Source organism: Zingiber officinale, chromosome 4B (genome assembly GCF_018446385.1).
Source record: "Zingiber officinale cultivar Zhangliang chromosome 4B, Zo_v1.1, whole genome shotgun sequence".
Classification (NCBI taxonomy): domain Eukaryota; kingdom Viridiplantae; phylum Streptophyta; class Magnoliopsida; order Zingiberales; family Zingiberaceae; genus Zingiber; species Zingiber officinale.
In genome coordinates, this window is record NC_055993.1 from 41351428 (window position 1) to 41378851 (window position 27424).

Here is a 27424-nt window from a genome sequence, read left to right on the forward strand (position 1 = left end):
GTTTATCAATGAAAATTCTGTTTTAGTTGGATGCTGTCGTTACTGCTAGAGTTGATCTATGAAACAGCTGTCTGCACTACAGTTTCTTCGACATCCACAGACAATGAAAATTTGGTTATACTTTTTTTTCTTTTTCTTTGTAAATCATGGACTTATTGTTCTTTAGCTTTCTGTCCAAGGGTCACTATTGCTAAATTTTCTTAGTGGTGTTAGGTTGTTTGTCACTTGGAAATCAATGCATATTGGGTCAGCCTTGTATTGATGAACCTAAGTAGATTGACTTACTCTTGGTGAAAAAGACGAGGAATAAAATAAAATGATCTAAAACAGCTTTAGGTACACTTTTTATCATGCTAATACTCATTTCAATGTGTAAAATACATTGAAAAATCAGTAATTTTTTTTTCTCCCACGGACAGAGTGGGAATTTTTTTTGATGGTTTTCAGATTTTGATGATTATTTTGATAATGGCATTACTAAACCTAGATGGAGGTGGGAGGTCGCTTTAGAGTTAGCAATTTTTCTTGTAATTGTTGCAAGGATAGGTTGTCACATTTAGGTGCAAATTATCAGCGATTTAATGCTTATGTAGTTCATTGATAGGGCATAATCCTCATAGCTGGCTCTGGATATTTCAGGCTCACAATTTGTTCTCGGTTGTTGTTTTGTCTACTGTCTACCTGTATCTTTAAATCATCTTGAGTTTAAGACAGCCTGGGGTAGATCTGGATTTAGGTTGCTTTGTGGTTTCCCTTGTATTCCTTCCTATTTTCTTGTCATATAAACTGTAAAAGGCACTGCTTTGTGAATTTTGACCAAAATAAACTTCTCTTTTTTTTGAGGAATTTCCATATTCCAGCTTTAGAGAAAGCAACTACAAGCTAAAAGTCAAGGATTGCTAACTTCAGTAAATGATACTAGCATTTTCTTGCCACGGTTCACTTGGATGAACTGATAGATCAACTTGATAGACTTAATCATTAGCCTAAAATACTTAAGTCTAAGTTAGATTATTTATTGAAGCTTATATACTCCCTTTTTAATAGTCTGCAATTTATCATATGAGACTAGATTAAGGGTCATCCTCTCTTAGGATAATTTGCCAATTGGTAATTTCCTTAACTTACATGATCCAAAATAATGCTAGTGAAAAAACATACGTTGTCAAGAAATGAAAATCATTCTCACAAACATAGCCTCATTACATTGTCAAGATCCTACTTGAGATTTGGATCGCTTGGACCAATTTGAATCACATGATCATACAATCCTAGGTCTAAATTGCAAACTTGACGACCATTACAACAAAGAAAATATGAGGGTAAGAGTCTACCTTGGCTGATTAACTCAGTTCCAACCGAACACCAACTTAATTGATTATAGTGAATTGCTTAAAATATCAACCTCATGAACAATCAAAGTTAGCACACCATCCTGCCCTTGGGCTACGGTGCAGCGGCAGAGCGCCCATGCAATCTCTCAAACACCCATAGTTTTATTCCACGGCGCATCGCAGGACATTTTCTTCTTGTGGGATGTAAAACTTGGGACGCTGGGCTGTTGGGCCGCTTGCCACTTGCACTTTTGGGTGATGGCTGGTAGGAAACTTCTATGGCCGGGTCGGTCACCTCTAGGATTAGTCGGTTCAAAGAGCTAGATACTTGGATTAAAAAAAAAGGTTAGCACACCAGCCAAAGCAACTCAAGAAAAACTTAAATAAATAAAAACATACAACCTATATTGACAGATAGGCTATGAAACAATCTACAAAAGTTTGTGATAGGAGAAATGGTTATGACCCAGATGGGATGCCGCCGCTTCTCTATAACCACAATTGACAAGTAGGGGAAGAAGAGAGGCAAGTAGACAACATTTGTTGTTGAAGGGAGAAAGGGTATGCACCCACTCAATAAAGGGCTGGGCTGCTACTCGAGGAAGAGGAAGAAAAGAGTGAAACTATTGTTCACTCAAGGAAGAAGAGGCCGGAGGGTACTGACACATGGAAAGGGAGAGGGGACGTGAGGAGTTACTGCTCACATGAGGGAAGAGGAGAGGGGTTTTTCCTCTTCTGGCAGTGGTGGGTTGGGGAGCGGCCAATGAATAGAGTGGATGATGATGGCAATGATGCAAGTTCTTTTATACAGAGTAGAAGGGGAGGAGGGAGAAGGAATCATATGAGAGAGAAGAAGAGGCACTCATGTAGTAGGGGAAAAAGGAAAGAAGGAAGAGGGTTTTAAGAAATGATTGTTTGTTGGTCTAAGTCAATGACATCGTCTGAACCTAACTGTTGGATTGTAAAGACGCTAGGGGAGGGGGGTGAATAACGTTCGTCGTTTTTTCAAAATCGCGAGTTAAGATAAACGCAGCGGAAAAGAACAGAAAAGACACAAACGCTAACACAAATAGTTTTATTTGGTTCGGAGCCTTCGACGACTCCTACTCCAAAGCCCGCAGCTGAGTGCTTTCGTTGGGCAATCACTATAATCACGGAATTGTTACAAGAGTAAGTACAATGCAGGAATTTAGATTATACCGACAATACAAAATTGCAGACTTGAGTGTAGCTTGACGCAGTAGCTTTTCGGTATCCTGGAGGCCTTTTCGGAGCAGCGCGCGAGTACAAAAGTTGTAGCAATTGATGTTTTGAAGTTGCGAGTCGAAGCCTCCTTTTATAGCCCTGTCCGGGCGCCTGAATCCCCTCCTAGGCACCTAGATTATGATGATGTGGCGATCTCTCGTCGAAACTTCATCCTTGAAGTTTATCTACCTCTCCGGGCTCCCGGATCCCCTCCGGGCGTCTGGACCGTTGACGTGGGTCGGCCAGTCGTCATGCTCCAACTCAACTTTTGGACGAACTTTGCAGGTCCGGGAGCCTGGAGCAACTCCGGGCACCCGGATTGCCCGGGTGCCCGGCCGATCCAAATTGAAACGGGTTTGGGCGCCCGGATCAACTCCGGGCGCTCGAACTTCGGCCGCTGAGATTTCGGCCGCTCGGATCCTCTCCGGGTGCCCGGATCACTCTTTCTCACCTTTCTTTTTTATGCAAAAAAAAAAGAGTTAATTCAAACAACCATAATATGTTTATCTTGCTAAACAAAGTTAGCACATTAAGAATATGATCAATTTTTATGACTTAGATCCTATCTTCCCATGAACAGGATCTAGTCATGGTTTCAGCTTAGACTTCTCACATGGCTCTAAGCTAGACCGCGCCTATAGTCCCACCGAAACTCATCCTCACTGATTCTCTCTCCTCCCGTAACTTACCTCACTTACCATTTGTAGACTTCCTTGATGTAGGTCCCTTGACCCATCAGGACTTCTTGCCAGATTTAAACCAATCTGGACTTCCTCCTGCCAGATTTCAACCGATTTGGATTTCGTGTCAGCTATCAACCTAGTTGGACTTCCTTCTGTCAGCATCCAATCTGGACTTTGTGCTAGCTATCAATCTAGCTTGACTTCCGGTTCTCTAGACCCATCAAGTCCTGCACACTTGGTAAAAATGTTAGACAAACAACACATCTAACTTCAACCTATTTGTCATACATCAAAACCTGATTCTCAGTACAACTTGCACCAACAATCTTTAATGACAACCTGAGTTAAAGTTAGAAAAAAAAATATGCAAATAAGCATTAAACATGTAATGCACTTTAAATTTACTTTTCTAAATTTGAATAAAATGAGTTGATTTTCTAACCTAACCTACTAACCTCCTCCTTTGGCATACATCAAAAAATAATGCAATGCATTAAGCACAAATAATAGCAGTTAGAACAACCTAGATGTTCAATAATAAGACACATCAGTCAAGTAGTTGTTCTATTAACCAATTTAAAGCTAGTTTTCGAAGAACTGTTAAAAAACTTCCAATTGTTCATCAAAGTTGACAACTTAACTTTCAAAAATATTAAAAAATTGTATTGATTTCAAATTTGCAAATATTTCAACCAATTGTTGGAAATTTTTGAACAATTTAAATAAAGTTTTAGCACAATAAATAGATTTTGCAAACCAAGTTTTTTAAACAAGTTTTTAAATAATGATTTCAAGTTTTTAAATTTTGAAAACTCGTTTTTGAAAACAACGATTTCAAATAGAAAATGCTATCTTTTGAAAGAATTTTTGCAAGTAATATTTTCAAGTAAATAAATAAAACATTTTGCAAAGTTAAACTTTACAAGAATTTTGCAAGCCAATTTTTTAAGACAAATTTCGAAACATTTTTCAAAAGTAATTTTTAAACAGAACAAAATGTATTGTCAAGTAAATACATATTTAAAGATGATTTTCAAAGTAATTTTCAACATAATTTTCAAAGTGATAAAGTTATTTTCAAAATATTTTTCAAAATGTTTTTGCAAAACATTTTCAAGGAGACTACCAATGAAGTTTTTTTTACAAAATATCCTTTTTTTTAGTTTTCAAAACAGACATTTGAAAAAATATAAATGGATTTCTCAAAGCAAATTTTGAAAGGACATTTTGAAGGTAAGTTGTTCAAAGCAAATTTTGAAAAGGGGTTTTCAAATCAATGTTTCAAATAAATTTAGCAAATTAATTTTGGAAATATTTTCAAAATATATTTCAGAACAAAGTGAAAATATTTTCAAAGTATTTGGGTCCTTTCTCCCCCTTAAATTAACACTCCCCTTTAATTTGTATTAGGGTTTGGGCATGTTAAATTGTGTAACATATTTTCAAGGCCCTTCCTCCCCCTTAACCTAAGATTAGCTCAATAATAGTTAATCATTATTAAAAGTTTATTGATTAAACTTTTACTTAACTCAATTCAATAATTTAATACTTATTTGATTAATTAACTTAAATTTCGGATTAATTGATTGAGTTAATTAATTAATTAATTAATGAAAGTATTAGCTTTAATTTTAATTTACTTCATCTTTTGATTAGATATAACTTACGTTAAATTATTAATTAAAGTTAAGTTAAATTAGAATTGACTAAGTTTAGAGTTAGGTTGCAAATTTGAATAAGTTATAATTTTATCAAGGTTTAAAGATAGGTTAAATTAAGATAAACATTTTAATTCATTAAATTAAGATTAAGTTAAGTTTTAGTTAAATTTTGAAGTAAAGTAAATTTAATTTAAAGTGAGTTAGAGTAAAGTTAAAGTTTTAATTAGGTTAAATTAAATTAAGGTGTTAATTAAATTAAGTTTTCAATTAAGGTTATCTTAAATTATCAATTAAGATTAGATTATTAATTAAAGTTGAGTTTATGTTAAAAATTAAGATGAGTTGAATTTAGTTAAGTTAGATTAATGCTTTAGTATAAGTTTTAACTAAATTTTTAAGTTTTGGTTAAGTGTCTAAGTTTTAAATAATATTTTAAAACTAATTTTTAATTTTTAAAAGATTTAAAAGATTTTTAATAGTTTTTTTAAAAAAATTTAAACTAATTTTTTAAAAATAATTTTTTAAAATATTTAAAATAGTTTTAAAAAGATTTTTAAAACAATTTTAAAATAATTTTTAAAGTGTTTTAAAAGATTTTTAAAACAATTTTTTAAAAGAATTTTAATGTAATACGTTAATTAACTTTACATTTAATTCTATTTTCGTTTTAAGTTTTAATTTAGTTTTAAAGTTAATTTTAATTTAATTAATCTTTATTCATCTCACCCGATTTATATTTTCAATCAAAGAATCCTATAATTTTGTGAGATGAGTTAAGTTTGAATTTCAAGATTTGGTTTAACTTGTGTTAGATTCAAGTTTAGTTTTGGGTTCAACGATCAAGCATTCTTTGATAAATGTTTAGGCTGTGGTGAGTTACTTGAATATCATTAGAGTAACCATGTGCTTTTCAAATAGTCCTGCCTAAAGAATTTAGTATAAAATTTTGGTCTAACAAGGTAGGATTAGTAAGGTAAATCTTCCTAGACATGAATAGACAGAGCTTCTCTAACCTACTATCATCCAAAACTTCTCCAGTATTATTTGTTAAGTTAAACTTTGTCCCTAATTAAACTAGTCTTAATTACCCAGCTGAGTAAACTATTGTTTTGGAGGTGCTAACTAATTTGGTGTCTCCCCTGAATTATTGAACTTCGGTTTAAGTTTTAGTTAAGGTTTAATTAATATTTAATTAATTGTATTTTAAGTTCAACTTAAGTTTTTAATTTTGAATTAATTAAGTTGGTTAAATTGTCCTTCTTTAAAGAAGTGTACTTAAAATTTAAATTTTCTTTTAATTTGGACTTTATTGAATTATCTTTGCTTAAAAGATTATATTTAATACTTAAGTTTTTATTAATATTTAATTTCAAATTAGTTAAATTGTTTGAATTATCTTTCTTTAAAGGTTTATCTTTAATGTTTAACTTTTTATTGATTATTAATTTTGAATTTACTGGATTATCTTTGTTTAAGATGTTATCTTTAATATTTAATTTCAAATTTGTTAGATTTGGTTTTGATTTTATCAAAGTTTTTTATTTTATCCTTATATTTCCTTTGTTTTTTAAGTTTATATTATTAGTTGAATTTATTAGATTAGTTTTATTTACATTATTATTTTTTAATTTTGAATTTGTTAAATTATCTTTGTCTGGGATAAAATTCCTTAGCTTGATATTATTTATATTATCAAATACATTACTAAGAATTTTATTAATTTTATCTATATTGACTTTGTCATTTTTAAAATCTTCATTAATTAATTTATTTAAATTCGAATTTTCTGAATTTTTGAATTTTTATTACGTTTGGAATGATCAGAATTATTCAAAATTTTCCCCTCTAATTTGTCATGCGAAATATTATCTAATTTATTGCCGAAATTAATTCCTAATGTTTCATTCATAGAGGCATTTTCGTAATAAAACATACTAATCGAACTCGCAACTCCTAATTCTGTAGGCTTCTTCGTTGGATTTATTTTTGTTTTGTTCCTCTAGTTTCAATGGCTCCTCGTGAAACTTGGTCAGGCAAGTCTAAAACTTATGGGCATCTTTGACCTTTCCTATCCTATATGTAACTTTGTTAGGTAATAAATCTGAATTTAACTTTATTACCTTTTGGTTTGTTTCCGTGTTATGGGAAGATCGCTTTAGCACCATGGCACCATCGAAGTCATTCATCAGGATAGAGCTTTCCATTTGCATCCTCCGTAGATTGAATTCGTCCTTCTTGTATATCTCAGATGGAGGTGGCTTGTTGACGTTCTGCCCAAGCGTCTCTTTGTGCTCCATTTCACTTACATCAAGAGAGATTACAAGACTAGGTCTTGGGGTAAGTAGTGTGGGAGGATGATAAGTATAAAAAGGAACTCGATTGGTGTTGCACCAATTCATAGTATTTTGTAACGCGAAAGCTTGTCCAAAAGAGGTGATTGTACCAATTTGAACTAGGTCGAAAATCGTAAAATCGAATGAGATTTAAAAAGAAAGAAAACAAAAGAACCCCCTTTGTTCGATTGGTGGTTGCACCAATTCAGAGCGTAATTTAATACCACTTGTTGGATCGTAAAGACGTTAGAGGAGGGGGGGGGGGGGTGAATAATGTTCGTCGCTTTTTCAAAATCACGAGTTAAAATAAATGCAGCGGAAAAGAACAGATAAGACACAAACGCTAACACAAGTAGTTTTACTTGGTTCGGAGCTTTCGACGACTCTTACTGTCCGTACTTGCTGAGTGTTTTCGTTAAACAATCACTATAATCACGAAATCGTTAGAAGAGTAAGTACAATGCAGGAATTTAGATTATACCAATAATACAAAATTGTAGACTTGAGCGTAGCTTGTCGGAGCAGTTTTTCGATATCCCGGAGATCTTTTCGGAGCAGCACGCAAGTACGAAAGTTGTAGCAATTGATGTTTTGAAGCTGTTGGTCGAAGCCTCCTTTTATAGCCCCGTCCAGACACTTGGATCCCCTCTCGGGTGCCTGGATTGTGTTGATGGGGTGAGCTTTCGTTGAAACTTCATCCTCGAAGTTTATCCACCTCCGGGCGCTTGAACCTTTAACGTGGGTCGGCCTGTCTTCGTGCTCCAACTCAACTTCTGGATGAACCTTGCTGATCCGGGCGCCTGTTGCAACTTCGGGTGCCTTCGGGTGCCTAGCTAGGCACTTGCCCGACCATTGAACCTGGTCCAGGCACTCAGATCAACTCTGGGCGACCGGAGTCCGAGCACCCGGATCCCCTCCAGCCGCCCGGAGCACTCTTTCTCGCCTTCTCTTTCTTGCAAAAAAAGAGTTAGTTTAGGCAACCATAATATGTTTATCCTGTTAAACAAAGTTAGCACATTAAGAATATGATCAATTTGTGACTTAGATCCTATTTTCCCAAGACCAGAATCTAGTCATGGTCTCAACTTAGATTTCTCAAATGACTCTAAGCTGGACCGGGCCTATAGTCCCATCGGGACTCGTTCTCACTGGATCTCTCTCCTTTCGTGACTTACCTCACTTATCATTTGCAGACTTCCTTGATGTCAAGTCCTTTGACCCACCAAGACTTCCTGCCAAATTTCAACCAATCTAGACTTCCTCTTGTCAGATCTCAACTTATCTGGACTTCGTGCCAGCTATCAACCTAGCTGGACTTCTTTCTGCCATATCTCAACCAATCTGGACTTCGTGCCAGCTATCAACCTAGATGGACTTTAGTCTGGTGTTCCGGTTCGCTAGACCCATCAAATCCTACACACTTGGTAAAAATTTAGACAAACAACACATCTAACTTTAATCTATTTGTCATATATTAAAACCTGATTATCAATGCAACCTGCACCAACACTAACCTTTTCAATGTGGTTCAACATTAATTTAGTTAAAGATCAAACAATTCAAGTCCAAATTGAGTTTGCCTCTAACCCAATGCAAACTTTAGTCAACCTCCACTTAGTACAACCTTCTATTGGTCAACCTAACTTCAATTTAACCCACCCCAAATCTAAACTCAAGAATATCTAAACCAACCTTTTAAACATCCCAATTCATCGTAGATAAAGTCATCCAACATTAAATACACCACCACCACAAACCCTCCTTAACTAAACCTCATAATATAACATAGGTTACTGCAATCTTCCCCACTTAAAATGTGATCTCTTGTCAAGACCTAAAATCTAATTTAAAACTTAGAATCATCTCCCATTGGCAAAATGCAGAGCCTAGTGGTGATTCTGCCATCACATAGATATCTCTTTCCCACACCTCATCACGCCTCGGGGTAGGATAGCTCTAATACCAAATCCCACAAGTTATATAGATGTGCGAATTGATCAACTAACTTGTCAATCCAATCACTAGCCTAATATATTTATTCCAAATTAATAAATTCCTCACTCATCCAAGCTTATAGGCCTCCTTTATTAGTTCACTACTCATGGTGGGGGACTAAACTAGGGTTATAATCTCCCTCACTTAAGGCCTCACATCCCTGTCATTGTCTGAAGTCCAACATATAGCTTAGAGACATCTCCATCACATAGGTCAATTCCTCACTAGGCTAAAATTAGGTCTTCTTTGATTTCAATTGTCATGACACATGAAGATAATAGAACTGATCAATCAATTTGTTAAGGGCTTCCAATTTGCACAAAATGCTTCATCCTAAGTAAATACTATCTAACTTACTGGTCAATTTGTTAGGGGCTACCAATTTGTACAAAATGCTCCATTCCAAGTTAATAGTAGCTAACTATTTATTCTTATAAAGTCCTCCTTTAGCTCACGACTCATTGTATGAGACTTTGGTGAGAGTGTTTCAAACCTATTCATAACAAGTAAATTATTGGATGAGGAAACAAGTAGGATTCTGGTGCCAATGCTTACTAACTTCAGCTATTAGTTATATGATAATAGTTCCTTTTTGCTCTACTTTTAGGCCTAGTGTCAAGATTCCTGTTCTCTGACAAGTCACAACAAAATTTTTAGGACAAGGTGGCTGTGTAAATGTCTTGTTCACCATTTCAATACGTAGGTACAATTTCTAACTTACATAGTCGTCATAGATTCGAAAAATTTGAGGTCTAAGGCCTTAATATTATTCTCTTGCATGAAGTACCTGAATCTTAATCAGAAACATTGTTTCGTAAGATGTTGATTACAACTTTTTTGGGCATAGCTTTGAGGATAAGGATGCCGTTTATGCCTTTGCTAATGGTTAAAAGCTTAGCGATGTGAAAGTTGAGATGCTATATCATATCATATCAGATCCTTCACTTAAGAGACAAATTGCTTGATTATTTTCACCTATATTGGATTTTTTGATGAGTATCTAATGCAATTGGAGTTTTGTGAAAATCCCAACTGTGTTAGTTTCTTTTCACACATTAAGACATCGCAGTTTTTTTAAATTACAATTGACCTTCTTTGTAACCTTCATTCTCTTCAGATTTATTGAACTATTCCAAAGTGCAATATCATGAAAACTTTACCGTTTCACAGATTGAAAAGAACAGAGGTGATAAAGGAGGATATATGTCTTTCTCTGGCCCTAGAAAAATTGAAAGTACTTTTAGTGACATGAGCATTTCCAGTTCTGGAAGTGGTTTTGGCAGTGGGTCTGGAATTGGATTGAGCACTGATGTGGAATCCTTTTCTAGTAAGCCTAAAGGTATATGACAAATTCTGCACCCTCTCATATGAGCACGAGATATTCATGTTCATCTGTCTATATCAATTGCTGATGATGAATCAACTTAAATTTTATAATGGCTTATCCCAATTGCTTTTGTTTGACTACTACGTGCTCTCTCTTTCTTTCTGGTGACTGCTGTTTACTGCTTTTGTGTCTAAACTCATCTTTTATCTTTCCTTCATTGTATTCCTTGTTTGTTCTTTCAAAAACTTCTTACTAGTTTCGTTCATTTTAAAGTATTTTTGTGGCTAGTGTGACCTTATCCTGTACCTCAGTTGTAGCTTTTCAGCCATGATTGGAAATTGTGTTGTTTGCAAAAGTTGGTTACACTTGAAAGGAGGCAGGTTATCAGCATGATAGTCTATGTCGTGTCATTAGAATCCATACTTTTTGGTGTTAATCTTAGCTGTATTCAACTGTAGCATCTTTACTTTTCTTTTAGAAATAGAATTGCTTCAATAAGAAAATGATAGACACAATGGTAAATTTCTACTATATGACCTTGTGATAATGAGCTTGAGTTACGGAAATAGCCTCTTACAGTGCAGGATAAGACTGTGTACAATAGACCTAATATGGTCCTCCCTAGGAAGACTGTATTGGTGAGAGCTTCGTGCACCGGGCTCTTTTTTTTTTTAATCAGTAACATTATATCCTTGATATCTAGCTAATAATTAATATAGATTAAAGGATTATAGTTTAATTTAATTATATGTCAATTAACTTAGAATTAATATTAAATAGTTGAATTTATAGCATTTACTTAAATAATTAAATCAATGATATGCTTTGTAATTAAATTTAACTACTAAATTAATTTGGTTTGATTGATGTAGCTTTATAAATTGAGTATCGATTGCTATATTCTCAGTTTTAGAAGTAACAAACTAAGTGGAGAAATATAGGGTCCGTTCACTTTCCCTTTGATGGAGAGGAGGGAAGAAATTGTATGGTCTTCCCTCTTGGTTATTTACTCGTGGAACTATTTTGGAGCAAAGCTTTATTCATCAAAAGTTAAATGGAAGCATCAAAAGGGGACAAAACAAAAGGTAAACAAACAAGATTATACTCACTTTTTGTGCACACATCAAGGCTGCACCTATCGAGGACATTTGTTAACCTTCTTTCTCACTTGCACGATACCCTAGTTATAGCTTAGACGCTTTTGTACTACCCTATTGAGGCCACACTAACAGAGGACCTTTGTAAAGCTTCTCTATTGCACCTGTACCCTGACCACCATCAGAGTTCGAAAACTTCTCTAACATCCTCATGGGTTGCACTTGCAGATGATTGTATAAAAGCATTGATTGATGAGGTGAAGATAGGGATGGGATGGCCTGCATCAAGGACAACCTCATCCTTGTTGATCTCTTCTATTGTACACTATGCTATTGTTGTCTTCACCAACCTTCATGCTATTTGGTCATTTCATGCCCCATCTCTCTTCTATTCCTCTCTTCCCATGTCAAGGTAAACAACATTTCTGCCTCCTTTTTTCCCTGTCCTCTCCTACTCCCCTCCCTCCGCCTTTTTTCTCTTTCTGCCTTGTGGAGTAAACACGCCCATCCATGGAAGGGGATGGTATCACTGTAATGTTTATAGCATTTCTATAAATAATACAGCAATGGAAGGAAATTGAAGACTCCGGTTTTTCTTTTATTTATAAAAACATGCTTTCTGACATGCAAGAGCTGACTAATTCTTTCAGTTGTTATGAGTGCCATCAAACACGTCTTCTTTAGTTTAATCAACACATCTGCTTTAGTTAAACCTATAATCTGTACAGTTCAATGGTCATGCTTATTGTTAGTCTATCTAATAATCTAACTAGAAGGTATCTAATCAATGTGAATGGCATCGACAGATTTTTCTGTTTAATTGTAACTGAAGATTCTGTTCTTTCAGGCCGTCCATCTGCATCTGCTACTGCTCCCTCCAAAGGACTTGGTATGAAGTTAGGGAAAACACAAAAGACAAATCAGTTTTTGGAGTCCTTAAAAGCTGAAGGAGAAGTTTTTCTTGAGGATGTGCAACCAACTGTTGCTCAATCAAAGCCATCTCTTCCACCAACTGATCCTGTCACATTGTCCATTGAAGAGAGATTAAATGTTGTCATCAGGAGAGATGGCGGTCTTAATAACTTCGATGTCCAGGGAACACTTTCCCTGCAAATCCTTAACCAGGAAGATGGATTTGTTCAACTTCAGGTACTGTTTATCACATCCCATCTGAGATTAATGCCTAGTAAGTGCCATGTGTTTCTAGGTATTTAGAAGATATTCTTTCTACCTTTGTTATTTAATTATGTGGTGGGTATGATGGAATAATTTCAGTCAACTTTGGTAATTTCTCAGCTTCTGAACTTCATCTTCCATATTCTGGGTGTACCTATCCCACTAAATCAATTTTTGCATTATCTTTTCTGTGATGAATCTATAAATGTGAGTTGAATACTCCCTTTTTCCCATATGTGATTGCTTGATAATTCACTCTTCCATCACCATGAAACAAGAACATAGATATTAATGAAAATGTATTACTAAGATAAGGAATAATTGATTGAAATGGATAGGAGATTTTTGAATTGTATGATCAGCATGTGGTCCCTAGTGAAAAGGAAAATTTTATAGCTATTGCATATATCTGCCATTTTTTATGGATTAGAGTGTTGGGCTATTTGGAAATAATGCTTACAAAAGCTGAATGAGGCATAGATGAAGATAATGAGTTAATGCACATAATTACTAGAAAAAGACAAAACAAAAAGTACTTTTATTCAAGAGCAATTATGTAGCTCCAACAGAAAATGATGGGAAATAAGCAGAGATGGTATCAATATGTTCAAGGCCAATTAAATAGATTCCATAAAAAAGTTGAATCAATTACAATGGAAGGTGTAATGAATAGAGGGAGAGACTAAAGAAAACAATAGTTAATTTAATAAAAACTATTTAACTGATTTGAATATCACAAAGTAAAATAAGTTGAGACAATAGGAACATCTTTTAATGATTACCAATTGTTGGATCGAGCCGCACGTGAGAGGGGGGGGGGGGTGTGAATCACGTAGTTTTTAAAAACTTGTCTTTTTCATTTTTAAAACAAAGTACGCAGCGGAATAGAAGTAGACAGAAACGAAAGAAGCACGAACACAAGGTTTTTTACTTGGTTCGGAGCCTTCGGCGACTCCTACTCTAAGACCTAAGTCCCGCGAATCTATCGATGGTTAATCTACTAAATATCTCTTCTGGAATCATCGGAAGAGGGGATCGAGTATAAAAGATAGGGACAGTGTCACCTACACTTCCCTTTTTAAAACAGTAATATAAAGAATGCAACACTATTTAAATTTACCAATACTTTAGAGCGCCCTCGTGTGTTGCTGTCGGTTTGCCGGAAATGATCGGATGACTCGGAAGCGCAGCTTGGTGGCAGATAGACTTCTTTGAAGTAGCAGTAGGAAGTCGGAGCGGTCGGAAGTCCAATCGGAAGCGCAGAAGTTCGTATGAGTGATTGATTTCATGGCTTGGGCGAGGACTCCTTTTATTGAGCATGGAAGACGCCTTCAAAGGCCTTGAAGGCGCCTCTAATGTGGCAAGTCTGATCCCGACCAGCTTGGTCCTTATCTTTGACGAAATCTGAACTTTATCCTGCGGAAGGCGCTTTCAAAGCACCGAAGGCGCCTTCTAATGCTTGAAGGCGTCTTCCATCTCTTGGAAGGCGCCTTGGGTACTGTTCACCCGAGGTTTTTTGTGCTCTTCTTGCCCTGCAAAGCATGTTAGTCCAATAAACCAAATAATAACTTGCAAGACAAGTGTTAGCATAATAATACTGAGTAGTAATTAGATCCTGTCTTCCTGAGACCATGATTTAGCAAAGGTCTCATTTTAGGGATCCAAAATGGACCTAAACTAGACCGACATTTACTGTCCCTCAACCGAGACGCGTCCTCACCGAGCCACTCTCCTCTAGTGACTTATCTTTACTTACCAACTTGTTGTCGGTTGACTAGCCTCATGACCCACTATGTCTTCATGTCAGTTGTCAGGTCCGCAGATCCAACTGGGCTTCTGCAGGTTGTCAGGTCCTGCACCGGACTTTCCGCTAGATATCAGGTCGGCCCGTTGACCTATCTGGACTTCGCACTAGCTATACGGTCCCGCGGACCTAACTGGATTTCAGCCTAGTGTCAGGTCCTTCAGACCTGTCAACTCCTGCACACTTGGTAAAGTACTTAGATTACAAAGACACCTAACTTAACTCACTTGTCATTTATCAAAACATGAGTTATACCGTTAGTACAAATTGCCCCAACACCAATGAATATAATAGTTAGAAGAGTTGAATACATTAGCATGGAAGATGTAAAGTGTAGAAAGACGCAAACATAAATTTGTCAAATTAGTAAAAATGATTTAATTAGTTTGAATACTACAATGATGCATAGGTTTAATGACGAGATTCACATAGGTGAGCTTAAATAGTCTGGGCAAACATAACCCGATAATGATGATGATATAACTTTGCACAGAGCTCAATAGAGAGATAAAATGTTAGGGCAGCGAGAATTGAGTAGAGTGTGGTGAATAGCAATTGACTTGCTAATGCAAATTTTTCTGGGCTTGCTAATGATTTAGCAAGGTTACACAAATTCAATTAGCAGTGGCAATAAAAACATGAGAAATTAATGCATACCAATCATTAATAAGAAGATATAACGTGGTTTAGAACTCTCATTCCTACTCCACGACCATTTGGGATTGTGAGGAATCGACTAAAGGAGGTGAATAGCGATTGACCTACAAATACAAACTTTTTTGCTTTTGCTAATGACTTAACAAGGTCACACAAATGCAATTAGCAGAGAAAATAAAAACATAAGACTTCAACACATACCAATCGCTAACAAGATGTAACTTGGTGGAATCCTTATTCTTACTCCATGGTGTATGACTCGTTAGCGAGTCACTCTAGAAAGTCCACTATCTTTGTCCTTTGTGGATAACTTTTAGAGGTGGAAAAACCTCTTACAATAAGAACCTTTACAATAAAACTTAAAGGATTAGGATAAAAAAAAAATACAAAAGACAAGACCTTGTAGATTTATATAATAAGTATTTTGCAAGTCTTCAAATGCTTCTCTTCGTCCTACTTTATAACCTTTAATGTGCTTCAACTTGACTTACTATTTTGCTATTTCGTTGCTGATCAGTGGATTCACTATTAGTTGACTAATTTTCTAACCGCAATAGCTCTCAGTATACCAATGACTATCTTAGTTGTTGGATTCTAGTCTACCATCAGTCGGTCTGACTCGATTAGTGTAGCCCTCAAGTCATTGGACAATTGTCAGAATGCCTTTTTAAATCAACAATTATCTCTAGCTTTTCTGCCATGCCATCAGTCAACTGAAATTTACCATTAGTTGACCATTCCTCAGATCAATCCACTGTCCAGTCCACTTAATGACAAGCAAAAATATAGTGTTTGCTAGCTGATCAGCTTGAGTTTTTTTTTTTGGTTGAACCACCAGTTGATTGAAAACCATTTCTAGTTGAAATGTTTGTCGACTATGACTACCCTAATAGCCAACAGTTTACTTAAGTTGAAGACTACACTCTCACAAGTATGAGTCTCTCAATTGTCAATTCACTTGAGAGTTATACTTGCAACTTCTTCACCACAAAGCTGTCTCATATTAGGTTACTTGTCCCTTAGATGCATCAACCTCTCAACTCACTCCATGTGCCATTCTTTACACTTCACCCAATATAGTTTGTCTCCTATGGCTCAACTACGCTCCAATGTCTCTCATTCTGTGGTCTCTTGGATGCCCCATGCAATCCTTCTCCGATTTCTAACAGACCTCGAGCCATCGTCAACCTTGGCCATGCCAAGTCATTTTTATATGTATATCAACCAAGTTTTGCAGGACTTAACATACATATCAAATAAAATGCAACATCTAAGTTAAACCTCTGCTCAAATGTCAAAATCAAGATCGAATTCGACCACTTAGGGTACAATTGCATCAACATAAAGTTTGTATGAGGTACCCAAACTAATTGGGAAGAATTCAACTTGGTAATGTTGATTTTATGTTGCTTGTATTCTTCACTTTGTCATGGTATTTTATTTATATTTATGAAGAGCAAGAGCAGTTAGCTTATTCCTCTTACTAGTCAATGCTTTTTCTGGTTCAGATGTTGTCCTGGCGAGTGACTTCCATTTGAATGGTAGAAAAGCAATTCAAGATGGCCATATATGTCAAAAACACGAAAGCTTTAAGCTTTAGTCGGTTAACAATTTAGTCATGTTACCATGTTTTGCACTTTATTTTTTCCCTAAATATTTAATTTTCTTTTGGTAGAATCTTTTATGAATGTCTTTTTCTAGACATGAACAATGACTGAGAAATTAAAACTTCAATGTATGCTACATTAAAACTGATTGGTTATCTTCAATGTATGCTTCATATAAAAGATAAATTGTCACTCTGTTAGGATATGTGTTGCTTGTTTAAGGCATAACTGACAGAGATAGAGAGTAGATATTGATCTCCTGGAATCTCTATGCCTGAAAGTTGAGCACATAATCAATTTTCCTTGCATATATTATTTAGAGTTGAATTCCTTTTCCAGATTGAAAACCAAGATGTTCCTGGCCTTAACTTCAAAACCCATCCTAATATCAACAAAGAGTTATTCAACAGCAAGCATATTGTAGGTTTGAAAGATCCCAACAGGCCATTCCCTACTGGTCAAAATGATGTTGGGCTTATGAAGTGGAGAATTCAGGGCATGGATGAAGCTTCTCTTCCTTTGACTGGTTGGTATTACATCCTTGTACTAATCCATGAGAATATACAGCATTCTTTGAAAATAACTTATGCATCCACAGTTAATTGCTGGCCTTCTGTTTCTGGTGGTGAAACTTATGTGAACATAGAGTATGAAGCATCTGAGATGTTTGACCTGCAACATGTCATAATCTCCATACCACTTCCTGCACTTAGGGAGCCACCAAGTGTAAGACAGATAGATGGTGAATGGAAGTAAGTGCTGAAGTTTTTTTCTTGTTTCCTTTGACATGGATTTTGTTAAGAATGTTCTTCTTGTCACGTTTGTTTAACTATTTCTCAGTTGGTTTTATTTTAGTAATGACAAAAAAAGCTGGTTGATGCTTCCCAGTCTCACTTCATGTCACAATGTCATGAGGATCAAAGAAAACTCTTTGATAATAAATTGGGAGGTTTTTGCAAATGTCATAAATTGTTTAACATTTTAATTATTACAAAGTGTAATTGGACGTATGATGATAGTGGTCACCTGCATTGAGTTAATCAAATGATTTTGAGTGGATATATGCCCAACTTTGATGATTCTGAGTCCTGACTCTTAAGTTTCCATAAGGGCTGTGATGAAGCTGCATTTTATGTGCAGTCATTTTGTTACGCATGAAAGAGTTCAATAAATAGAATCCCTTAGGCAAAATAATGTTAATATTCATGCAGATTACTGGAACAGACAAGCTAAAATATGAGAAATTGAGTGAATAAAATTGATCCAATAAGGTTGCACAATTTTGCAGTTATTCTTGATAAGTGTGATTCTTTGGTGGAACATGTTTGTCAAATAAATGGATTGCACTTTTCTTGTTATTGTTGTTGTTTTTAATCTTTTTTTTTTAAAATTTTGATTCTACATGTACACACTCTTGTTGCAGTTTTTATTCATTTGTTTAATTATCTCTAGGTATGACTCAAGAAATTCAACATTAGATTGGTCTATTCTTCTTATTGATCCTTCTAATCGCAGGTACAACAAACATTCTTCATGCATTTTTATTTTTGAAAAATTATTCTGCCTTTGTGTCCTAATCTTTTATTTATTTATTTTAATCTTTCCCTTTGCAGTGGATCCATGGAATTTGTTGTACCTCCCGCAGATTCATCAGTATTTTTCCCCATTACTGTGAGATTTACTGCTGCAAGCACATATGGTGATGTTAAGGTGAGTAATCAGTGCCTTGCGACTTTCAATTACTTCTCTAATTTTTTCCAAATAGCAAAGACTAGTTCATTCTGCTGCTTGAGCAAGTTATTCCAGTTTCATAGATGTTAATTTTTTTGACATTTGATCTTATTGCTTTAATTTTTTTTTTCAAAAAAATTGAGACCAGTACCCTGCGTAAGGTCATGCATGCCATGATATATTTTGCCTTCTTGATTTTTTTTTTTATTTAGAATGAGCCCTGCCTAAAATTTCATCGTGATCTGGCTTTCTGTAACTGTTCTGAATTTCTAGCAATAAATTTCTTATTGGGATGGCTATCCCAGTGTTTCAGCAGTGCATCAATTTTTCTGTAAAATAATTTTGATTTTTCTAGAGACACATATTGAATTATTCACCTTTTATCGGCTTCTCCTTTTTACATTAAGTGACTGAGAATAAAAGCCTGCATCCTATACTCTGTATCTTCCATCTTCCTCCTTTTTGTGGTAAATCTGAACATTATGTGCGATCGTATCTGCTAGTTGGCATGCATCTAAGTACCGACTTCACATATGAAATCCTTGGTAGTACTACTATTGTTGCAAATTTTATTTTATTTTATTTTTGAGTTTTTTCGTTATGCATTTCATCTGATCATGACCGACATCCACTCTTTGGAACCTGGTGTTAGCTGTCAATGTTGTTTCTGTTCTTCAAATGTGCATGCTTTTTGCTCAAGGTCAACCACTTCATCCAAAACTCTTGGAGCATCTAGTAGACGAACCACCAACCAGCCAAGCTATGTGTATAGCAAATTTGATAGAACTGATTTCCATCGGTTTGAATTATGCAAAATTTTTACATGTTTTAATTTATGCTAGCCATAGGCATAGTTCGTGAGCGATGACTTGCATGCACAAACCTAAGCACTTGAAATTTGTCACAGGTTGTAAATGTCATACCACTGAGAAACAATGCTCCTCCGAAATACTCGCAGAGGATTCAGCTGATCACCGACACCTACCAGGTTATTTGAATCATGATAAATATGTTAAGAGTGTTGGGAACCTCAGTTTGCTAGAGTCAATGCCAACTTATAGGAACCATCCTGATATTTCTCCTAAGAGTCCTCATAGGACATGTAAGCTACTTGACAAGGTACATTTTACCTTTTCTGCTCTTCAATATTTTACCTTCCTATAAGGATCAGTTTGTCTAAAATGTTGATTATTTCGAACCTATCGCCGCAATTAATGATCAATCAGTGTATGGGCCGGTCCAAATGTGTGTACGTATGCATGTCATAGTTCCTTCGATCTTGAATTTCTCTGTGGCTGGTCATATTATGCCATGTGGGAAGTTGAAGGCAGAAGGCCTAACATAAACCAGTATATTTGCTGCATTTTGTGTTGTCTCATCTTCGCGGAGAATCTAATGGGAAACTTTCCTATGTTTCTTCAAGTCCAAGGTCAACCATTTTAACCAAGACTTTATTGAAAAAGTAAGTTCGTATTTTTTACTTTTTATTTATTTTTTTAAATTCTTGTGTTTTATCTATATTTAGGCGAAAAGAATGGGCAAGTCTAGCTCGGGCTCTTCTCGGGGACAATGAAATTGTCTCAGAAAGTGACAACGTTCATGTCGGAGATCTACTTGTGGGTGCTTTAATAGATACCATAACCTAATACAATAAATAAGAGGTGCAAATAGTTCTGTGGCGTCGAGCACGACATGGTCTAAGATTGACTCAATTACACTTGTGTTGAGCCGAGCACAACTTGACTCAAATCAAACGATGCTCATGCCAGTTCGATTTGAGCTGGGGTTTAGAGTTGGATTTTTTTAATGATTTTTTAATCAATCAAAATAAACGTATGAGGTCATCTTTTATAATTTATAGTAAATGAATTAAATGGGGGGAATATTTATATATTTTATCTACATTGTCTTTAGGGCATCCACAGCAGTTAACGCCTATTGAGAGCTCCTTCATTGTCACGTCTACTCCACATCAAAAATTAAAAACCTCATATCTCTTTCTACTATCAAAAAATCTCTCAACAATTCCTTCATTGATCTCACATTTTTCATTATATAATAATTCTCATTTCTCCTTCATATTTTACATTATATATCATTAAATTTTTATAAAATTTAAATTTATAAATTACTAACATAAAATAACATTAATAATTAAAAAAAATACATAAAATATTAAACGACATACAACGACTAAAACATTAACTGTTGTTCTATTTTTATCTTTTTATAATTATTAAAATAAAAATAATATATAAAATAAAAATAATATATAAAATAAAAATAAAAAACACGAAGAAGTGGCTCCGTAACCACGGAGCCGCTTCTTTGTGTAAAGGGAAAACCTCCCTCCACTATGGCAGGGAGGTTTTTCCCTGTTGCCACATCACAGTGGGCGCTTTTTCAGAGCTCCCACTGTGGATGTTCTTATAGCTTTTTAAGACCGCTTTAATCCAACACTTGCTTGAGTCTCTGTTTGTGGTGACTTCCTGCCGTAAACTCATGAATTAATCATTGTCACAACGACAAGGTTTACTTGATATGTATTATACGTGAATGAAACCTTAGACACAAATCTTTCTCCTTTAAATGACTTGTTCAACTAATATTATTAACAAATTTCAATGTTATGTTAAAATGAAATGATTCGTTATTAGACCATGTATTTGATTTATCAAATACATCATTATTGTATAATCTTTGATATATATGATGCAACCTAATGTTGTTTTGCAAATCTACAATTAAATTTATCTCCTATTCTTTTGAATCTAATCTAAATATCTAAATACTAAGAAAAATTCTCTCTTGACAGTGATATATGCTGTATATGTAAATCCTAGATGTGAAAATAGGCATAATTCATCCAAAAAAGGGTATAAAGAATAGATAGGCAGAAATCAAATATCTAAAAAAATCTAACTCTTTTAAACTTCATTTTGAGGATCTATAACTAAGACTTGAGTCGTCGGCTTGAATGACCAGTAGAATTTGGTTGATAGACATGGTATTCAACGAAGTGACGAGTAGATAATTACTGAAGTAGATGGACGTGAAGTAAAAGCAGGGACGGATCCCGAAATTAGAGTTAGGAGGGGCTTGAACATAATACATTTATACAATAAAAAAGTCATTATTAAATGAAGTGCTTGCTATATTTTGAAATATAAAATTTATCTATAAAATAATATAATATAATATATATCTATCTTCTTCGTTAAATCTTGTTTAATATAAAAGATGAAATAATTAGTAAGAAAATGATTTTTTATTTTATTACAAAATATTCATCTTTACATACTTCATTATTAAAAATACTCGCTCGATAATGATGATAAAAATAAGTTAAAAAATTTCCATTATACTTGATATTATTTTATCAAAAATTGTTCATAGAAAGGAATTTTCTTTTATAGGATTTTCTCTTTAATAAATTTCATTTTATTTTATCCTTTAAAAGTTCTTTTCGATTAACATTTTAAATTTTAAAATAAATTTATTATTTTTTATTCCTCTATTGATTATTGATATAATTATTTAATCTATTTATAATAATATATTATGTATATATTTATTGTCTGTCATGTTATTTTTTCTATTAAAAAATTTAAAATTTGTGTAATCCAATACATTATATCATTTAAGATTAATTAGACTAGCTAAAAAAAATTAAATTATGTTATATAATTAATTGTTAAAGTTATTAAAATTAATTTTAATATGTACAATCCATTAATATTTTGAGATAGTGTATATTAATTTCAAATGTTATCATTGTATATTACTAATTTCATTGAATTAAGTTATTTGAATTATATTTTTAATTATTTAAATTATGCACTCTGTTTTTTTTTTTTCAAATATCAAATCACTTATTAATTTATCAAAATACTCTTCTATGCTCTATCTCCTCAAGTTCCTAATCCTATCAGCTACCTCCATCGGTAGAGACACATCTCCGATCGAAGCCCATGCACTCAAGCACACCTAAGTTATATTTCTGCTAACTCCGTTCCTTAATTTTTCGCCCATTTTCTTTGGAGATTTCGAGATCTGATTCTTCGTCCTGTTTTGAAAAGAAAAATACTAAATTTTTCCAAATCTAACTTTACCATCTCATTTTCCTTATATCTGCGAGAGAAGAAGAGAAGAAGACCAGAAATGGGTTTTGCTTCCGGATCTAGCAACAAGATGACATCTTTCTTTGGATCTGCCTTTCGGTTCCTTATTTTGCCTGGTCTTACTTTGATCCGGCGACGGATTTTATCTACCTGGAAACTACCATCATGAGTATCCAGTTGGAGAGATCCTACCGGCTGTTGGTGAAACGAATTTCATTTCAACTATTACAGTCTTCCATTCTGCCGCCCCGAGATGGAATCAAGGACCGCGTCAAGAATCTAGGAGAGCTCTTCATAGGAGACGGAGGAGCAGGGCTGGGCTATAGCCCAGGATTGCCCTGTAGTAGATCCGTCTCTGAGTAAAAGGATCAGTTTATTACTTCGTTATAAAAGTAACGAAATCTTTCGCCGGTCTAGAATTGCATAACTAGTTAGAAATTAGACCGATTTTGAAGTTTTTTTTTTAATTTTATTTTAGTGATTCCGTAAAAGTATAATTGATCATATATAACTTCACATATTATATTGATTGACGAAATAAATTATTTATACGATTTCACAATTTTCTATTATGGCGAAGTAAATATTTTCTTTAACTGTATCATTATTTAAATTTGTCGTTATTTTTTTTGTATACTTCACCATTTATTTGTAGTATAGAAATAATTGATCATATTTTACTGTTATATAATTTTAATTGAGTAAAATATTTTATGTCACCAAAATCGAATGAATATACCACAAATATTGACCGAATGTAATAAAAAAAATGTATGCACAAAAGGTAAATTTGACCAATTTCATCAAAAAAAAAAAAAAAAATGTATCCATAAATCTCTAAATACAATTTAAAAATTTGTATCACAACGTACCTGACCCTTAGACGCCCACATAGGAGTAGATGAATTCTCTCTATTTACTTCTTATTTCATCATATTGAGATTGATTGTAATATTGATTCTTGATTGATATTGCAAATTGAATATAAAAAAATACAATATTAATAATTTAATTTTAATAGAATAAGAGAATAATAACTTTATCAGAGTACTAAAATTAAAATGATAGCTTTTGAAGAGGAGTAAAATGATTTAACTTCAACTTGAACTTGAGCAAAAGGGTAACTGTAGAACAGGAGAACTAGATATGGTTGCTTCAATGGAACTCTATGAGAACTAGATATGGTTGCTTCAATGGAACTCTATGCTTCTCTTAACAGAAATGAAATTGTTTATATAAAAGGAAATATTTGCTATTTAAGATGACATCAATAATGACTCATATATGTTTATCAATCACACACTATCAGTAATCTGTAGGCTTTGTTATCTGCCCCTAATTCTGATTAGCTTGTAGACACAAATGGAAACATCCAAACATAATGTAAATACTAGTATTTGACATTTAATTTAAATAAGACCTGCTTAGAATAAGATGTCTACTCAATTTGTTAATCTCCAATCTAATAAGATACAAGATTTACTACAAGCATTCATTCAACAAAAGACAAAATCGAGAAGGAAGACATGAAGCAAAGAGGTTTAAAGAAAATCACAAAGCTTCTAGTAACATTTAACAAGAATGTAAACAAAGTCAGAAGGAAAAACTATAAAGTTGACATAGCATGTCCTCAAATCACAACAGCTGAATAAGTATTAGAGAACTTGCTGTGCTCAGAATAATCATCCACTAGCTTCATGCAAAAAGAAAGATGTTAGCATAATAATAAACAAAGTAACAGGGAAAATAACTAAAACGTTGCGCTTTGCATGCCAAGCAAAAGTACTAACCTCCATCTTTATAAGGTATCAACCAACAAATCCTCATCATCAAATCAATCATCAGCAGTACCCATATTCAAGTTCTGTAAAAATATTAAAACAAAGATGAGAATCCACAAAGAATATTGATTAACATTCCCTTCATGTTTAGGCAAATTGACCTACCGACGAGAAGTTCATGCCATCAAAATTCACACCTCCACTGCACAGACAAGCATTAACAAAACAAGAAGTGAAATTTCAAAAATAAAACACAAATCAATTACTACCGGGCAAAGAATTGGAGTCGGATTCACATCTTCTCCTGTCACTATCCGAAGATCTAGTGTTATTCGACCTAGAGGATTTGACTTCCTTGACCATGATGGTGACTTCTCTCTGTTAGAGAAATGAAAGTAGTTCATCTACAAGAGAAAGCTTTTGTAGTAACAATTCTAGAATCAAATAACACTCAAACAGTCTCCATAGTTTAACTCGTAGATCACAAACCTAACTTTTTTCCCTCTAAAACTCAGAATTCAATAATATTTCTGTGGTCAGTTCATCAACTATGATATGTCATGCAGTAGATAATCAACACACTACTTTATGCCACCATTAGACAGATGAACAGACTCAACACACAATCAAATAAGCAATCATTAAAAAAAACAGATAATCAAAATTTGTCCTTCATCCAACTAGAACACCCTTCTTTTCAAAATACAACCTTGGACTCTAAGACTTGATATTTCCATGAGGAAAGGGCACGACGTGGACATAAATTGATCAAATCGCAGATCAAAAGCACTCAAGTAGGAGCAAAAGCAGTAAGATAAGCAACAGCCTACCAAAATATTTGATCCTTGTAAAGGGCTATTAACGTTGCTTAGGGCTTCCACATTGGTGGAGGTTATTGATGTTATAACACCCAATTGGTATTAAAACCACAGTGAGATGATATTAAATCCAACGTGGCATAATGTGGCAATGAATGCGTTCAAAGGATTTTTTTATAATTTTTTTTTTCTCTCTCGCCGACGGCATGCCTTCAAAGGATTTTTTATAAAAAAATTTTAAAATCTCTCACCATGTGTTCAAAGTGGGTGGCCCTCCCATGTTTCTTTTATTAAAAATATTAATAATTTTAAAATTAAAAATTAAAAATTAAAAATTAATAAATAAAATAAAATTGATGGTATATTTTTAATGAGATTAAAATAAAAAAAATAAACTGCTAGTTAATGGGATCCACAAATAATAATCATTTAAATTGTGTAAATAAAATTAAAATTATATTTATTTAATAAAAAATAAGACTAAAGATAAATAAGTGAATAGCGGACTCACAAATAATGAGTATTAATATTAAAATGAATGTGAGAGAATGAATATATTAATATAATGTATATATAATATATGGAGCTCATATTTTTTGATGAGATGATGGATATTATAATACTTATTAATGTAGATGCCCTTAGGGAATAAAGCAATAGGTGTGAAATTGAAGTATATGAAATAGAAAATTTACTTGTAGCATGTGCTAAACCCTAAACCCTACAACCAATCATATTCTTCTAATGAACTTGAATAACATCTTTCATTTGTTATTTTGATAGGTTGAGTACCATATATACTGTATATCAGTGGGTGTTTTCTTATAGCTCATTTTTATTTTGCTTTATTTAATTTATAAAATCTTGAGTTTATGTCCGAATAAGTAGGATTGCATTACATTTGCATAAAGTGTTTCAAGTCTATATTGTATGCAAATATGTGTTTGAGATATGACATATTCAATGAGTATAAAAATATATTTGCAGGATGTTAGGATCAAAATTTTATTTTAAATTAATTATTGCAACATTATTATTTGATATGCCATTTATTTATTTTCTTATTTATAGCATAAGCATACTAGATATTGTCAAGATGCTACAAATAACTCGAGCAATATGAGTGATCCTATCTGAAGGCTGAGGAGATAGTGCGTTGGCTTAGGTGGATTGTTTGTTGATGAATGGTTGATCCTTCGATCTAGGATGAAGCTCCTCAATGATCCTGCGCATCACCAGACGATCTAACGAAGCGTTAATGACCAAAGACCAGGAAAGAGAACCCTGGCAAGGCCCTCCGACGCTCAAGTCAGTACAGTTTCCTTACAAATGGAGGAAGAAGAATAGTAGTAGATGCGTGAATGAAGGTTTCAGATGCGAAAATTATGTACCCCACTAACCGAGAAAACCCTCCTTTTTTATACCACCTCTCACGATCTTCGTGACCATGAGGTGACATCATGCGTCAGAGTTTATTAAATAGTTCTTCGAAGAGCTTTCGAGGAATCTTTTTTGTACTCATAGATGTACCTTTTTTGTCGTTTATAACTTAAACCTTTTCTAAAGTCGTTAGAGGGAGATGTCGTTATAGATGAATCATCAATGAGAAATCAGATAGACTCCGGATGAGTTTCCAAAGGAATATTCCCCGACAACTATGCCAGGCTATTAAAATGTTGTTGGTTGTTTGTCTGCTGAATATATCTCGGCCGGTCTGGAAGGTCGGTCGTATTGCTTATCATTGTATTCTGTTATACTATCTTGGCTGGTCCATAAGGCTGGCCGTACTGCTTGTCACTGTATCAATCTGACCTGTCATATGTTAAATACTGTAGGGATCTGTTCTAATATACTATCCATAGTGTGCCAAAGCTTCATTCAAGAAATTACATTGTAGATTATGTATATTAGAGCTTTATTTGATAGACAAGATGACATTAAGTAACTAAAACTCAATCAACCTGTGCCTGACCAAGCGGATATGCAGAGTCTTCTAAGGATAAATGTCTTTAAGCTTGCTCGGTCTTTACCCGGCCGAGCGTACAAGGGAAGCC

General features: G+C 34.1%; 1 protein-coding gene across 2 annotated transcripts in view; it reads left to right on the forward strand.

Annotated features, from left to right (window-relative positions):
* LOC121974993 (coatomer subunit delta-1-like) overlaps nucleotides 1–19894 on the forward strand; it is a 34310-nt gene extending 14416 nt beyond the window's left edge. For both annotated transcript variants that reach the window (XM_042526321.1, XM_042526322.1), the window contains 7 exons: nucleotides 10422–10590; nucleotides 12523–12824; nucleotides 17259–17445; nucleotides 17518–17671; nucleotides 18372–18434; nucleotides 18533–18629; nucleotides 19558–19894. In XM_042526321.1, the coding sequence (XP_042382255.1) occupies nucleotides 10422–10590; nucleotides 12523–12824; nucleotides 17259–17445; nucleotides 17518–17671; nucleotides 18372–18434; nucleotides 18533–18629; nucleotides 19558–19647 (1062 nt within the window). In that variant the 3' untranslated portion in view covers nucleotides 19648–19894. The remainder of the gene's footprint in view (nucleotides 1–10421; nucleotides 10591–12522; nucleotides 12825–17258; nucleotides 17446–17517; nucleotides 17672–18371; nucleotides 18435–18532; nucleotides 18630–19557) is intronic.
* The last annotated feature ends 7530 nt before the right edge of the window (nucleotides 19895–27424 follow it).